At 48.1% G+C, this 15398-nt stretch overlaps 2 protein-coding genes across 3 annotated transcripts in view; one reads left to right on the top strand and one right to left on the bottom strand.

Annotated features, from left to right (window-relative positions):
- The window catches only part of LOC119389624 (contactin-1a), a 250246-nt gene that overhangs the window by 103291 nt on the left and 131557 nt on the right, over positions 1-15398 (bottom strand). The window lies entirely within an intron of this gene.
- The window catches only part of LOC119389620 (protein retinal degeneration B), a 62938-nt gene that overhangs the window by 33772 nt on the left and 13768 nt on the right, over positions 1-15398 (top strand). Inside the window, exons 13-15 of the mRNA XM_037656975.2 lie at positions 603-773; positions 5715-5870; positions 14237-14538. Of these exons, the coding sequence (XP_037512903.1) occupies positions 603-773; positions 5715-5870; positions 14237-14538 (629 nt within the window). The remainder of the gene's footprint in view (positions 1-602; positions 774-5714; positions 5871-14236; positions 14539-15398) is intronic.

Below are 15398 nucleotides of genomic sequence, written 5' to 3'. Positions count from 1 at the left end.
ATTATTAAAATTTTGTAGCACGCTTACTGTAAGCTCATAAGTTGGGCTGCTGAGGTACCAAGCCAAGAGAAAGCTGAATTTGTATATACGGGTTAATCGTATGGCCATGACTCAACATGTCGTCAGAGGAAGCTTCCAGACACATTGAACACCACACAAACGCTGCATGGCTTAATCTATTCAGCTGTGCAAGTTCGAAGTCCCACCTCCACAAGATTAATTGTTCTGTAACGATCCATGTGGTGTAAAATGTACTCCGTTAGCTAAAAGACATGATTACCTGAAGTAAGGATACAATGAGATACCCTTTGCAATTTTTTTTAGGTTTTGTAAATGACTGATTTTGTAAGCAAGGTTCACAGTTTGTGCATTATTGTTGCCAGTTATCCGAAGATGCCCATTGAAATTCCTGCTGGATGAATAAGTGTCCTTGCGAGTTCAATACGCACATCTTTTTCCTTGCTCAAAGTGAAATTCAAGCTGTAAGAGATTGAAGGGGAATTGTGTGCATCAAATTGCCCTATTTCCTTCAATAAAATGCATGGTACCTCTTTGAGAAATGGAATAGCAACGCTTTCATTTCTGTATTGCTTTTCTTCCAGCTCCCTTGCCACGACCACAATGCTCTCAGGTGTACAACCTGTTTCACCCCACGGACCCCCTGGCCGTACGCCTTGAACCCTTGCTGAGCGCTCGATTTTCTCAGCTGCCACCTGTAAACGTACCCCGATATCAAAAGTACCCGCTCGGTGATGGTCAGCCCGTCCACTTATGTGAGTCTTTCACCTTATTTGTCAGCAGTTCTAGCACCCACGTTAACACTGCATCTCAAGTATTGCGGCACTTGTAGAAAGCACACAAACCAAGATAGTGAATTGTGCACGAGAGTTTCGACTTTTCATGCACTATAGCTTTAATCGCATTCATAAGTGCTTGTACAGTGTAGCACGTGTGCAAAAAATTAAAAGACTGACAAACCACTTAAGAAAAGCCGTGATACAGTACTTGTACTCCGTTTCATACATCAGGTGCAATGCTATGGAAGCAAGCGAGACTTCTTTCAGTAGATGCATTTGCACCAAAAATAGTTCAGTGATTTTACCACTCGTGATGTGATTTTGTTTTTTGTTTTTAGACTGAGTAATAAATGCTTTGTGACTTAGAAATAAACAAACCCCATTATTTATACAGTTGTCAATAAGTTGTTCTGGATCGCTTAGCGTCTCATTGTTTTCATATCGTGGCCTCCACGATTAGCTCCGGAGCCGGAGCCAATAGCGGAGGCCACGTTTACAACGACAAAATGCAAGTGTGAGACGTGTGGACTTGCACACTTTGCTGACCGAACTTCTTGCATAGCTCCCACATCGTTGCGCCTGATCTATGAAACATGGTATTGTGCTGACAGATATTTAAGACTCTCCACCAAAATATACCTCAGCATGCCTGGAGCTTGCAGCGAAGTTTCAGGACTGGCATGATTGAACTATCAGTCCGAGCATGTGAGTAACAAGGTTACCAAATCTTGAAAAACTGTAACATGAACTAATTCTAACTAAACTGGGAAAGTACAAACCTTCACTCACGTTACTAACAGCACTGCTAAGAAGTTGCCTGTAAGTGATGCAGTGTTTGAATGGATGGAGAGCGTTTCATTTGATTCTTTTTGTGTGCTGTAGTGGTTTTCATTGTAGCTCTGTGCTGGCCATTGTGTAGTAAGCTGCTATGCCATGAAATAGTGCGCTGTTCGTCTCTTGCAGTCGACTTTCACTGCTGCGTTGTTCCGCGTAGCACTCATGTGCGGTGGCTACCATGCGAAACCAGCAGACACTAAAAGCAAGAGGGAAGAAAACTTATTATAATAGGAATAATTAGTAAACTAGCCTGCTACTCTGATCATGGAAACAATCGAAGGGGTGAAATGTCCATGTCACAACCCTTCCATTTCATGTGTTTGACATGGAATGGAAGAGTTGTGGAAGGCACGGCACTCAGCCACTTCAAGCGTAGGGGTTCGTTTTGTGGCACCTAGCGGAAAGTCACGTCGGTTTCTTTGCTGCAGCTCAAGCGGCATACACCATTCGGGCATCCAGCAACATCACATGCACGCGGCATTTTGTCGAACTTTTCCGTCACAGCGATTTTCGTGAGCTTGCAAAGCACCCGCAGCAGTACACGATACCGAAACTACCACTGAGACGCGACCGCGTGAGCGAAGCACAGTTCAGCGGTGAAAATGGAACTTTTGAACCACTTGCGCCGTTCCCCATGGTAACAAAAAGCGGTTCTTTTTTCCGTTATTCAAACAGAAACGGACAAGCAGCATTTCATTACGTGTTGTAATGCACGGAAGGTCCTTTCTTTATTGCAGCTGGTTTGATTACTAGGGATTAATTGTACTCGGGACTCTTGATGTCATTGGGATCATTCTAAAATGTCCCACTCGTGGTGCATGTGGTGTCGTACATTTACCTTAATTCTCGATTAGTAGAGCGCTGCTGTTGATAATATTGACGTTTTAGACGTTCTTAAAGATTGATCTTTCACTCTGACGTAAATTATTATTTGCCTTTAGTGTCCCTTTAAAAAATAAGAAGGGAAAACATATTGATGCATGGTAATTACAGCAGTATGACAGATGGCAGTTGTTGCACTAATTTGGGAATCTTAATTTAAGCTGGTCCTTTTGTGGTACCGCCGCAAGTTTCACTAAATTCAGTAGTAGCAGATGTGACATTTTTAGACTGTACTAATCATCCATTTCACATGCCATATAATCATAAGCTGTACTTTCCAGTGAAACAACTTGTCATACTGCAAGCGCAGCTTACAGAATTAAAAAAAAAGACACTATGACTATAGCGGTGTAAAAGCAAAGCATTTGACGGTACTGCAACATGACATCGTATCAGTTCAAGAAGAAATACGAGAAATGAATGTATGAATACTAGAGCTGTGCGAATAGCAAAATTTTGGGTGCGAAGCGAATTCGAATAATAAAGATTGAGTGCGAATCGAATCGAATAATTTCGAATAATTTTCGAATATTTTTCAAACATTTTTCGAATAATTCGAAGTAAAATTACAGAAAAAGTTGCAGAGAATCCCTAAGTATGTTCTTGTGAGATAGCAACATGAAAGTGTTTCTTTTCGCTAGGTTGATGAAGCGCTGGTGGGGTCATATTTTATAGTTGTCTTTCTTATCAAGAATGAGGCAATGTAGAGGCCGAATTGTATTTATGTACATGATTTGGTGCAACCAAAGTGTTGCCGACAACACTTTACACGTGATAGGCAGAGATGCCATTTCCTCAGCCTCTCCTCCTCTTTCAACTTCTGTGGAAGGCCAACTGATGTGGCGGACAAGGGTGTGCTCCCTTCAAGTCCGGAGTTCCAAATCTGCCTCGTAGATGTCGCTATATATGAACATCTGAAATTTTGAATGCTAAAAAGCTTCAGCGTCCGATTTTTCGGACTTCCTGCCCAAATTTCAGGTCCAGAACAGCATTAATTGAGCCCCCAACTCTGCCACATCTTTCATCTCCATATTGGAACCAGCGTTTTCTTGAGTTAATACATTGGCGACCGTAGCGGAGCTTGAAAGGCAGCTTTGCCGCAATACGGGGGTGTGATGAGGTGAAGCATATTGAAAATCTAGGGACCACTTTCAAACGGACGTTGACTGTCTCTTGCCCAAGTTCGACCGTAACGGAGCTTGAAAGGCAGCTTTGCCGCAATACGGGGGTGTGATGAGGTGAAGCATGTTGGAAATCTAGGGACCACTTCCAACCGGACTTCGTCTCTTGGCTAAGTTCGACCGTAACAAGGCTTGAAAGGCAGCTTTGCCGCAATACGAGAATGTAATGAGGTGAAGCATACTGAAAATCTGAAGGGGTCACTTTCAACCGGACGTTGACTGCATTTGTCTTTGGGAAGTTCGAATAGTTCGAATAGTAAAATTTCAGTGCGAATCGAATCGAATAGGAAACACTATTCGAAAAATATTCGAAATTTCGAATATTCGCACACCCCTAATGAATACCGAAGAAATAAATGAATGTCAGAATAATTCTACAGGAGCTTTAGTTGGACACAGTGTTAATTTACGGAAGTAGCGCTTCATAATTCATATCTCTTACACTTTCCGTGGCCTCAGTGTCTGTTGGCTTCGTGTGCTATAGTACTTCCTACTTAAACGTGGTCAAGGGTGGCGCTTCAACTCTCACTTTCTGGGATACAGCGACTGTCACGGCATTTGGGAGCATTAGAAATATACAATGCTCAAATTTAGGGAACACAATCTGCCTGATGTATAAGAGAACACAAATGGAGCACACAATGCAAAGGTCCTCCGAAGAAGCTAAGGCCTTTGTATGTGGCAAAGCCTCTTGGATATGCCATTTCTAAAGCTCTGTATTGTGAGATGGGAGCAGACTGCCCTCATTTTGCCAGTGACACTGCTGCCCAACAACGCTGGTGCATCTGGTGCCAGTCGAGCGAAATATCAGGAAGGTGACTGTATCCCTGAAAGCAAGAGTATAGAGTTTCTTGCAGTATTACCTAGAGGAAAATCTGGCATCACTGTAGACTATGCAAGTTTCTTCATAGCCGCTGTGTAGTGCATGACACAGAGGCGACATGATGGAGGCCAGTTTGGCATGAAAGGCCAGCTTGTGAACGTGCCCATCAACATTAAAACCACTGTGCAGAGTCTACCGCGACACATCGACGACGACACTTCCATTGAGGCGCGCATTAACATTTGCTTGCCAAGCCCACCTACAAGACCGCATCCTCCGCTTCACGACATGTGTCGTCTTGTCTGGCCTGCCACATGCGCTTGGCGTTTCATGCTTTGTGAGTAGGTTTCACTGCAGTACAGCATGTGCGAAAGCCAGCTTACAAAGACCAAGCTTGCACCGATTTCCTTAAAGTTGGTTTCACTTCTAAACATAAATGCACTGCTGGGAAAACAATTTTCCAGGGGCAATATAAGCTGTCTTATATTAAAATCTGAAGGCTCTAGGACCCCTTTTTATTATTTTATTAATTGTTCGCTGTTGCCCTGAAGTACATGCATGTGCTGGCAGGGCACGGATGCAGCAGCTGCTGGTTTTATTTCGTGCTCTAGTGTGGATGACTACTGCCATCTCAGGAAGCCTGGGGAAACTAAACTTTTGTCGCTCATGGATGCCACAATACCCCGAATCGTAGCCATATACAGATTCGCTACAAAAAGAGAGCAGAAAGGTGAGGCCATCTTTTCGAGAAATGAGTACTTACAACACCCAGCTCCACGCCAGGGTACCTCTCTCTACATTAGAAAAACTGGTGAGTGGCCAGCGGCACTGGGAATAAAACCCAGTTCCACCCACATTGGAGCGGTTGCTCTAACCACTCAACCACTGCTGAGGTTCTGCCAGATTTCCCTCTGTGTAACTGTGAGAAACTCAATGGACGAGAGAGGACCACCTCAGATTCTCCTGAACCTTTTCTCTCTCGCAAATAACTTGAAGAAGCGCGAAAAACAAGCACAAAGAAGGAACACAGTGAAGGAACACAGTGTGTTCGTGTTTTGTCCTCGTTTTTTTGCGCTGCTTCAAGTTATTCGCAAGATGGACTGACTCGCCCAAACCTACAAGTTGTTGCTCTTCTCTCTCTGCTGTGAGCTACATGTGCCATGTTTGTTGTCTGTGTTGTCGGGGCGCCCGCAGTGGAATACCTGCAGAGCCACGCTCACATCTTTGTGGAAGGGCTGCCCCCGTCATCCTCTGGCTACGCCTGCATGGGGCGGCGAACCAGCGAAGCCAGCATCTCAAGCACTGTGTCGGGCGTCTCAGAGGCTCTGCCCCTCAGCACTGTCACTTCATGTGAGCACCTCTGTGGGAGAAAAGGAAAAAAACTTTGCCGAGGACGACCACTTTTTTGCGCACGTTTTTGGTCGTGTTAATTTTCTTTTCTTTCTTCCTCTTTTTTCCCTCTTTTGGGGAGAGAGATGCTGTTTGTGGTGCTGCCCTTATTTTCTTTATCTTCTTTTATTTAAAGAGACACTAAAGTTAAACATCCAATCTGTTTAGATTGATAAATTGTACTCTGAAAACATTAATGTCACTTTCACCGTAGGTTTATTAATATAGAGAAGAAAATCAAGGGTGAGGTTTCATTTCTAAATTTCAAGCCGAAATCTCCGTGCATGACGTCACAAATTTCAAAGTGTATTTTTCGTATTTTGGCGACATTGGCTCAACGAAATTTCTTGAAACTTGGTATGTTAAGTCTATGGCCCCCTTAGCGGACAATGTACTTCATTTTTACTGATTAGGGGCTACATAGCACCTAGTGGACGGCACCAAAATCTATGATGTCACAGCAGTTGATGATGATGATGATGATGATGTTGGTGGTCTCGCCCTTTTTAACGGGTCGCCGTAGTTTAGTATCCAAAACCGGCGTGACCAAAAACAAACAAACAAAAAAAAACCCACACGAAAAGGGTGCCACTGACAAGCTGCCACTAAACACGTAGCGCTCCGCGCCGCCACCAGTACTGAAGGCGTCTCTTCGTCACCTCCACCACCTTCCGCAGCTCTCCGCCCTCTACACCGAAGCCAAGCGCGATGGGCAGCGCCGCTGTGGCGGCCGGCGGACGAATCTCGCAGCACTCGAGGACGACATGGCCGAGCGTTTCGTCCGATCCCCCACAGAGGGCGCATGTTTTCGCGAGACCCTCTGTGAAACGCGCTCTCCAGAGTCGTGTCCGCAGCACACCCGCCCTCGCCTCTGCCAGCAAAGCACTTCCCCTCGAGTTATCGTATATCCTTTCTGTGCTTATTTCACGTTTCTCGCCGCGATATATCTCGAGGGATGACTTTGTCGCGGCCGAGTCCCGCCATGCGGTCGTTTCTACCTCGCGGACTTTGATCCGCACTCCCTCTCCGGGTTTAGTCTTCCCCTCCTCGTTTGCTCTCTCCAAACACACTGCCGGCAACCCAAAACGTCGGCGTAGAGCCGCTGTGCGTCTGGTCCATCTCGTAGACCTACCGGCGAAGATGGTGTGGACGAGCATCCTGCGGGCCACATTCTGTTCAGGAAGCCTCACCAGCCGGTTCTCGTACCCTGCCTTGGCCACCGCCTCCCTCGCCGTGAAGGAAGACCAGCCCATCTCCCCTTGTATGGCCTCCACTGGTGTGTGCTTGTGCACGCCCAGTGCTAGCCTTCCTATTTCTCTCTGGCGCCTCTCCAAAAACTCCCGAACGCCAGTGGAGAGGCAGAGCACAGCATTCGCGTACGTGAGGCCCGGCACTGCCACCATCTTCCATAGCGCTCGCATGACCTCATACCGGTTGTACGACCACAGCGCTCTCCGGCACAGAATCCCCTTGTATCGGGCCGCTCTCGCCCTCAGCTCCTTCTCATGTGCCGAGAGGTAGTCTGCACCTGCTGTCAGCCGAACACCCAGGTATTTAGTCGCGGCGCTCCTATGGATGTCGTTGTCCTGTAGCCTCCACGTTGTGTCCTGAGGCACCTCAGACCTTCCCCACGTCATCACGACGCACTTTGTAGGGCTGAAACGCAGGCGGAGCCGACTCATTTCCTTCGCACATATGTCCAACAGCCCCTGCAGCTCTTCTGCCGACCCCGCAAGCAGAGCAAAATCGTCGGCATACACCAGCGTTGGAATATGGCTTGTCACCTGTCGGCCGCATTCGCTGTGAACCATGGTGTACCCACAGCCAGACCTCTCCAGGTGCTGTACGACACCGGCCACGTACACCATGAATAGCACTGGTGATAGTGGACAGCCCTGGCGGAGTCCTCTAGGCATGGCCAAAGGCTTGGTTCTGTGGCCCTCCCATTCTGCCTCTGCCACTACATCTCTGTAAATGGCCTGAAGCAGTCCGAGGTCCTCTTCCGCCATGCCCAACTCTCCAAGGATCGCCCACAATATCTCACGGTCGACACAGTCGTATGCCTTCGCAATGTCCAGGAAGGCGACATAAAGCGGGTTCCCCGTCTGACTCGCCATCTCGATGCCCTGGGTGAGGATCAACAGGTTGTCCTCTATACGACGACCCTGGCGGAAGCCCATCTGCAACTCGCCCAGCACACCGGTGGCTTCTGCCCATCGCTGTAGTCTTGGTTTCACAACCTGCATGGCCAGCCGATAGATAACAGGCGTTATGGCGATAGGCCTGTAACTGGATAAGTCCTTGGCATCGCCTGCACCCTTGTACAGGGGCTTGATCCTACTCCGCTTCCAGTCCTCTGGGATTTTGGCGTCCACCAGCGCCTCAGCCACACACTCCCCCACTTTCTCTCTGGCTTTTGGGCCCAGTGCCTTTATGAGGCTCATTGGCAATCCATCACAACCAGGTGCAGTGCCCGCATCTACCCTCTTCATGGCTCTCTTGATTTCTCTATCTGTTGGTGCCATCCTAAGGTCCGCCGACGTCTGCTCTTCTGCGACAGGCCAGGTGTACGGTCCTTCTGCATTGATTGGCACGCCTTCCATATCACATCGCTGCTGAAGACTCTCGATCCACTTCTCCAGCAACGGGAGACATTCTTTCCCTGTTTTGTCCTCCCCATCCGATGCCTGTCGCAGTATCCGCTGGGGTGTCGGCCGGTCTTGCCTCTTGATGTACCGCCAAAAGCGCTGTGGCGCCTGCTTTCCCGCTGACTTCAAATCGGCCATGAATCGTTGATTCACCGCCCGGATGCATGACTGAACCAGTGTTGCTGCCTCCAGTTTCCGGGTCCTGTACACATCCCATGCTCTAAGAATTGCCTCTGTATCGCCGCCCCTGCTGAGGTGTCTGTGGGCACGGCTCGCCTCCTGTCGGTGTCTTATAGCCTCTGCTACCTCTCCATTCCACCATGGCTTCAGGCCTCTTCGACGCCCTGTACCTGGTTTCCATTCTTTTAGGGCTCTTCTCAATTCTTCTACCAACATATCGTAGGACTCCAGTGTGTCCGCATGTTCTTCCACTTCTGCCGCCATTTGTTGCAAGGCCTTTTCGTTGGGACGGGCGGATACTGCTGGGCGTTGGCTTCTGCCCTGTTGGAAACCACCCTTAAAAATCAGCTGTATCCGATTGTGATCACTGGCCAAGTTGCCCTTCCCATCTTCATCAATCACCATTCCTTGGAGGTGCTCGTATAGCGATTCACTCAGCAGGCAGTAGTCAATACACGACTGTTGATCCCGCACGGACCAGGTCGTCATTCCACAGCACTTTTCTGTTAGATTTGCTATCACCAACCCAGCGGAACATGCGAGCTCCTGCAAGAGTCTACCGTTGGCATCGGTGCGGCCGTCCAGGTCTTCCAAGTGTGCATTGAAATCGCCCATTATGATTATCTCGGCTTCCCGGCGGACGTCTTCCACATCCCCACGAAGACACTGGCATATTTCAGTGTTCTTCTGCATCTGCGCACCAGTCCACAGGTAAACTACTGCCAATGCGATCCATCTACCCGCAATGTTCCCAGACAACCACATATGCTCCGAACATTCCGCTTTAATCCTTGTCCACTGTTGTGGGAGCCTCCACATGCAGCCCAGTCCCCCTCCTCGTCGTTCCCCGTTTTGCCGGTTGCATCCCTCCCATGCAAATCCGGTATCGCTTGGTGGAACCTCCTGGTCACGAAGGTGGGTTTCTGCCACTGCCATCAACGCAAAATGCTCTTCATGCATGATCTTTACTAGTTCTCCCCATTTCTGTTCGGTGCGGCCACCTTGCATGTTGAGAAACCCAACCTTTTCCGCTTGGCTGGATGCCTTCTTCCGAGGACCCCTGCGTCTCCGACGTCCTTGAGGTAAGCACCTCGTCTGCTGCCCTTGCGCCTTCCTTTCGCCCGATTGACCACAATCTACCTCCATGCCCGTCCCATTGGCCCCTGGAAAGCCTACATACGCCTGGGTGCCCTGCCATCTCTCCGCCTGCGTTGTCCCTCGACCATTTGTACAAGCGCCTGGCTGAGAGTTTCCATCACCGAGTTGGCTCGGTATCCGCTCCTCCACTTCTCTCTCCATTGGCTCCTTGCTGGGCGAACATCTAAAAAAGCACATAGCCTCCTCCCAAGGTGCTTCCCGATGTCCTTCGCCATGTTCTCTGAATAAATCAGGTTATCTGGCACCTCTTCCCGAAAGCTGTTGGACGCTGCAAGCTCCACCCATGGACCTAGTTCCCGGCACATTGACCTCATCCCATCATTCCATCGCTTGCAAGTGTTGAGGATTTCACTTGTGCCTCTCCAGGGCACCGGCAGAGCATATATCACAAACCGAGAGTTTGGCGCTCTTTCCACCTCTGCAGCTGCGCGCGTAGGTCATTAAGTATCTCTTCATGGGGCTCACTCCCGCTCAGCACCTCTTTGCAGCCTGCATGGATGACCACCATTGCCTCATCCGTACCCCACCTTTCAAGTTCTGCATCCACGGCTTCGGCTACCTCTCTCAACGTGGTCGCGGTCTCTGCCCTGAACTGTACGTTCTGGTTCCATCCTACCGTATGGAGTGTGGCCCACTTCATGCGCAGAGCATTCCCATCTCCGAAAACGAAGACTCGCCGTTCACTTTCTGCCTTCGTTTGTATATTCTGTCGCCCTCCATGTGTCCCAGTCCTGTCCCCAGATTTTTTGCTTTCTCCTCTTTTTGCCATCTGATTGTTTCCACGCGCCTCCCGACTCATGGTAGAGGTCTTCGTGCCCTCTGGTTCTCTCATATCCTCGCGACTATCGGTGCTCTGTATTTGCTGGTCCTCGCTCCCTGGTCCTTCCTTGCTGATGGCCACATTATCCAACAGAATGTCCACGTAAGAGCCTCTCTGACTTCCTGCCGCAGTCTCCTTTGCCTTTGTCTTTGTTTCCAGCTGGGGACTTCCCACGGGTGTCTTTGCCGCCGCCGTCTCCGGGCGTCCACTCTGGATCAACATTGCACTGATCTTCTCCTCCAGATTTTTCCGCCTGTTGCTTTCTTCGTTCAACAATTCCTCAAACCGCCCCCTCTCTGCCTTTCTTGCCTTACTCTCCTCCTCCAGCATAGCTCTCATGTTCGCCACTGTAAGCTTACATCGCTCCGTCTCCTCTTTCAGCAATTGTACGAACTCTTCTCGGAGGACCCTGATGGTCTCGCATTGCTGACAGTAAAATTCCGGCGCTGCCTCCGCTTCCTCTACAGACTCGTAAGGTGTGGATGCCAACGTATGCCAGTAGTTGCATCCAGTGCACATAACCCAGTCCTCCGTGGAGTCTGCCTTCGTCGTTGTTTTGCGGATTCGCTTACCGCCCGGCGGCTTTCCCATTTCGGCACTTGAAACTGCAATCGCTGCGCTCACGTACAGTGCACTAACTTCCAGAACACTAGTTCACGGCACGCTCCGACGCCGCTCTCACATTCGCGATCCCAATTTCGCGCCCGCCGGCCCTGTGGCGCCACCCATCTCGGTCATCGGTAACTACACACTCTCCGCCCGGCACGTAGGCCTACCTGGCGTGCCCACAGTTGAAACAGCACTGCACCACACCACCACTCTGCCACACGCCGCCCAACCGCTGTCGCCCCTGCGTCCACCACCACCACCTACGCTCTCCACCGGACTCTACTCCACGCAAACCGCGTAACTCATGTACTCAGGGACTCGCACATAACACGCGCGCACACGCGCGCGCGCGAAACCATTGTTGTCATTGTGATCATTGTGATTGGTGCAGGAATTTCAAGGCAGTGTTGCCAACCACGCTTTCTTCTCGCACATTTTCGCGCTTACCAAGCGTCTTCTCGCAGCAGGCATGGTGATTTTGTAATTGTGAAACAGTAATAACTAATCTGTGAAAAATCGTTTTTCTCTTTAGTGTCCCTTTAACAGCAGTGAGAAACAAATTTGGCACACCTAAGCTTTTAAGGTTTTGAGTTATTTCTTGAGGTTTGACTACATTAACTGCATAAGCATGGAGCATGCTCTACTATTTTCATCCTGCACCTCACTCATTTTATAAGCTGCTGGAATTTTTAACGATACTGCGTTGCTTGTAAAAGTGCACAGTGTCTCAGTCTGTGAGCAATATGATTTTGTTCTTTGCTCAACTTTTTCGTATATTTCTACCTCTCACTGGCAATCCTGTTTTCTGCCTCCCTTTTATTACTCGTCACACTGCGTTGTGTGCCAAACACCTGCACATTTGCACGCTGTTTCACATGTGTGTTTCCTTGGCATGTTTTAGTTCCAGTGTAGCTTTTCTGTGTTTTCTCACTACCTTCCATTTTGTGTTTTTTTTCTTAATGCAGTGCCTTGTTTTCTGTAGTGCTGCGTGTACTGTTTTGTTTAGTTTGCTTCGTATGTGCATGCTCATATGATGAATGGATAACTGTAAGCACTTACGTGCATGTTCTTTGGTGTCTTCTTGACTCTTTGTTTCTTTGCAGTGATAGCTGTTACGGACTTTGTCCTGGCATCACGTGATGTGTGGATTAATATATGTGACCAATATAAAAATGGTACTGTGCGATTTCTTAACGAAAGCGCATTTTAGCGCCGAGCTTCAACTCAGAAGGTGGCTGCCACATCTGAGAATTTGACTGTTGCAGAAACGAGAAGGCAGCAGCATTATTTGCTGCAAGTTGTGGTGCATTGCACAAAATATGGCGAACATAGATGTTCATGTGCAGCTTATATGAGAGGTCGCCTCATTTCTTGTTGACACTTTGATGAGTCCATGAATGTCTTGTCCAAGTACTGAAGACTTTTAAGGGCTTGTTTTTCTTTGTTAGACACAATATTAATGAGAACTAACAGACAATAAATGCCAGGGAAAGTATAGGGGATGCTACTTGTAGTAATTAGGATATAAATGTGAAGAAACTAAAGTGGTCAAAAAGAACTTGCAGCCGGCAGGGACCGAACTTGCGACCTTCAAATAATGTGTCCAATGCTCTACCACTGAGCTACGGTGGCCGTCATCCTCCCATCCACTTTATGGGGTGTATATGTGCATTTAAACCTAGGAGTGTTAGTCAGCGCCGATCACAGCCATGGCGGCGAGTGTGGAACACTCGTTTTCTGCCTGTTGGCGTCATGTAGCACGTGAACTTTTTTACGAGCTGGCAGCTGACCAATAATCCCTCGCATACCTTGGTATTATATAGTCTGTTAGTTCTCATTAATATTGTCCAAGTACTGCGACTTAAAAGCATGCCTGTCACAGGTATTTGCATACCTCAGTTTCTCTCCTAACCTATAGCTCCGGGTTTTTTAAAATCTTGTTTATATAACAGATGTGTTATATTTATAGTAAGTTCCTCTCTTCAGGGTCCTTGTCTCCTTTCTTTAAAATTTGGCAAAATAATAAAAAATATTCAATAAATGCTTAGCCGAAACTGAAACGGGTAAAAACAACGCTGACATATCTTTTCACCAGCAGTTCTGAAGACCAACGGCGTAAGCAGAAACGAAGTAAATGAAAACGTTTGTGTCACAGTAACTCGCTGCACTGTTTTCTACAGGGTTACCATTGTTTTCACTGTAATTCATAATTTTGTAATTAAAGCAAAAGTACTCGGCAATTAAAAATTAAATGTTATCTCAGTTAATATTATGCAGCCCGTGTGAGCATGTTTTATCTCATACATGTTCCTCCTTTGTGACATGGGTTTTCGTCAAACACTTGACCATGCTTTAACTTTTCATCACTAGAACTTCAGTCACTCATACGTACAGATATTCTTTTCTGCATGTGTGATGTTTACAGTCATAGGCGTGCACAGAGGGGGGCATGGGGGCAGCCGCCCCCCCTAGTCACCTAAGAAGAGTGGGGCGCAGAGTCTGCCGCATACATTGTCTTAATAAGGAGGGGGGCGCCGCGATAAACCTTCGCCCCCCTCCTAAAGGGGGACCCTGCGCACGCCTGTGTGTACAATGCCATGAATGCTTGACTGGCTATCTTACCGAGAATAGTCATGCGTGAAGTTGTAGATGCAGGCTGCAATGAAGGGATTAACGATTTTATCATGATTAGTCGTACCCACAAATGTGTTTAAACAGAGTCTTGCATGGAAAATTTTTCAGCACGCACACAACAAACAAAGATGTGAGAAAGAAGACAAGCAAGTGCTTCTTCCTTCATGTCTTTGTTTGTGGTATGTGAGCCGAAGAACTTTTCATAATGAATTCCTGCCAACCCACCAAGTTTTCTATACTTTAACATTTTGCAATAACTTGCCTAACCCATGACCCAGTGACACAGAAGTGGTGGGGCAGCCGACGCCTGGACTTTGCGCTGTACTGCCCTGAGGGCTTGGCCAACTTCCCGCCGCATGTACTGCCGCACCTGTTTCATGCCTCTTACTGGGAGTCTATGGATGTGGTTGGCTTGCTACTGCGGCAACTGCTTCGCGGAGGGTGTGGCGTCGCGGGCTCCCTTGATGGCGGCGGAGGAGACGGGGTTGTTGCTGGCACACTCGATCGAGACCTGGCACCCTTCGTGCCCGGACAGCCCCGTGAGAAGTGGCTCCGCAAACGCACCTCTGTCAAAATCAAGGTACAGTGTGTGCCTTTTAAAATCCGCAGTCCTTACGAGGTTGAATTTAAGATAAAGCATTTTTTGTGTGAACTCTTCTGGACTTTCCCGACCATGTTACTGCGTGCTGTCTTGCCATATGGCTCACACGCAGGACAGCGTTTGAGGGGGGCTTATATCTTGCCCCCACCTGAACTACATTTACAGCTGTGCTGGTTGTGGACATTTTTCTTAATGGAAATATGCAGTAAAAAGACGAACGGTATCAGATTGTTCTCAGTTGCCCAAATATACGTCATAAAGAGAAAATTTGCTTTAGTAAAACATACCCATCTATGCGTCCATTCCCAGGTTTTGTGGTTTTTTAAAGAGCAATTTAGCATTGCACTGTGTTCAGAATCAGTGCGCACTGAAGCTAGAGACAGTCATAGTAAGGCATCATTCCCACAGCCGTCAAACGCTCCGTCGCATCACCGTCACGGCACCACGCTTCGTTAGAGGCGAAGATTTCCGAGTTGTTTTCTCCTCAAAAACGGGTTGACCATGACGTAGAGCACCGTTGTCAACCCGTTTATGAGGAGAAAACGACGAGGAAATCATCGCCCCTAACGAAATGCGGTGCCATGACGGTGACACAACGGAGCGTTTGACAGCTGTGGGAATGATGCCTAAGAGGGGCTGCTGATCCCAGAGATGGTATATTAAGTGGTCACTTGGTGGGGATCTTTACATCTTGTCGTCTTGCCTGCCAGGCAATTGCAATGGCATGAAATGTTGTACACGTTACGGTCACTTGTATGGCATTGCATCAACCAGTTCACAGAAGTTTCACTTCTGAGATCCAAAGGCGTGGGTCGGGTCTGGCACAGTTTTTGTTTACA

Source organism: Rhipicephalus sanguineus, chromosome 4 (genome assembly GCF_013339695.2).
Source record: "Rhipicephalus sanguineus isolate Rsan-2018 chromosome 4, BIME_Rsan_1.4, whole genome shotgun sequence".
Classification (NCBI taxonomy): domain Eukaryota; kingdom Metazoa; phylum Arthropoda; class Arachnida; order Ixodida; family Ixodidae; genus Rhipicephalus; species Rhipicephalus sanguineus.
Note: the sequence above shows the minus strand (reverse complement) of the source record. Positions and strands in the feature narration are given on the sequence as shown.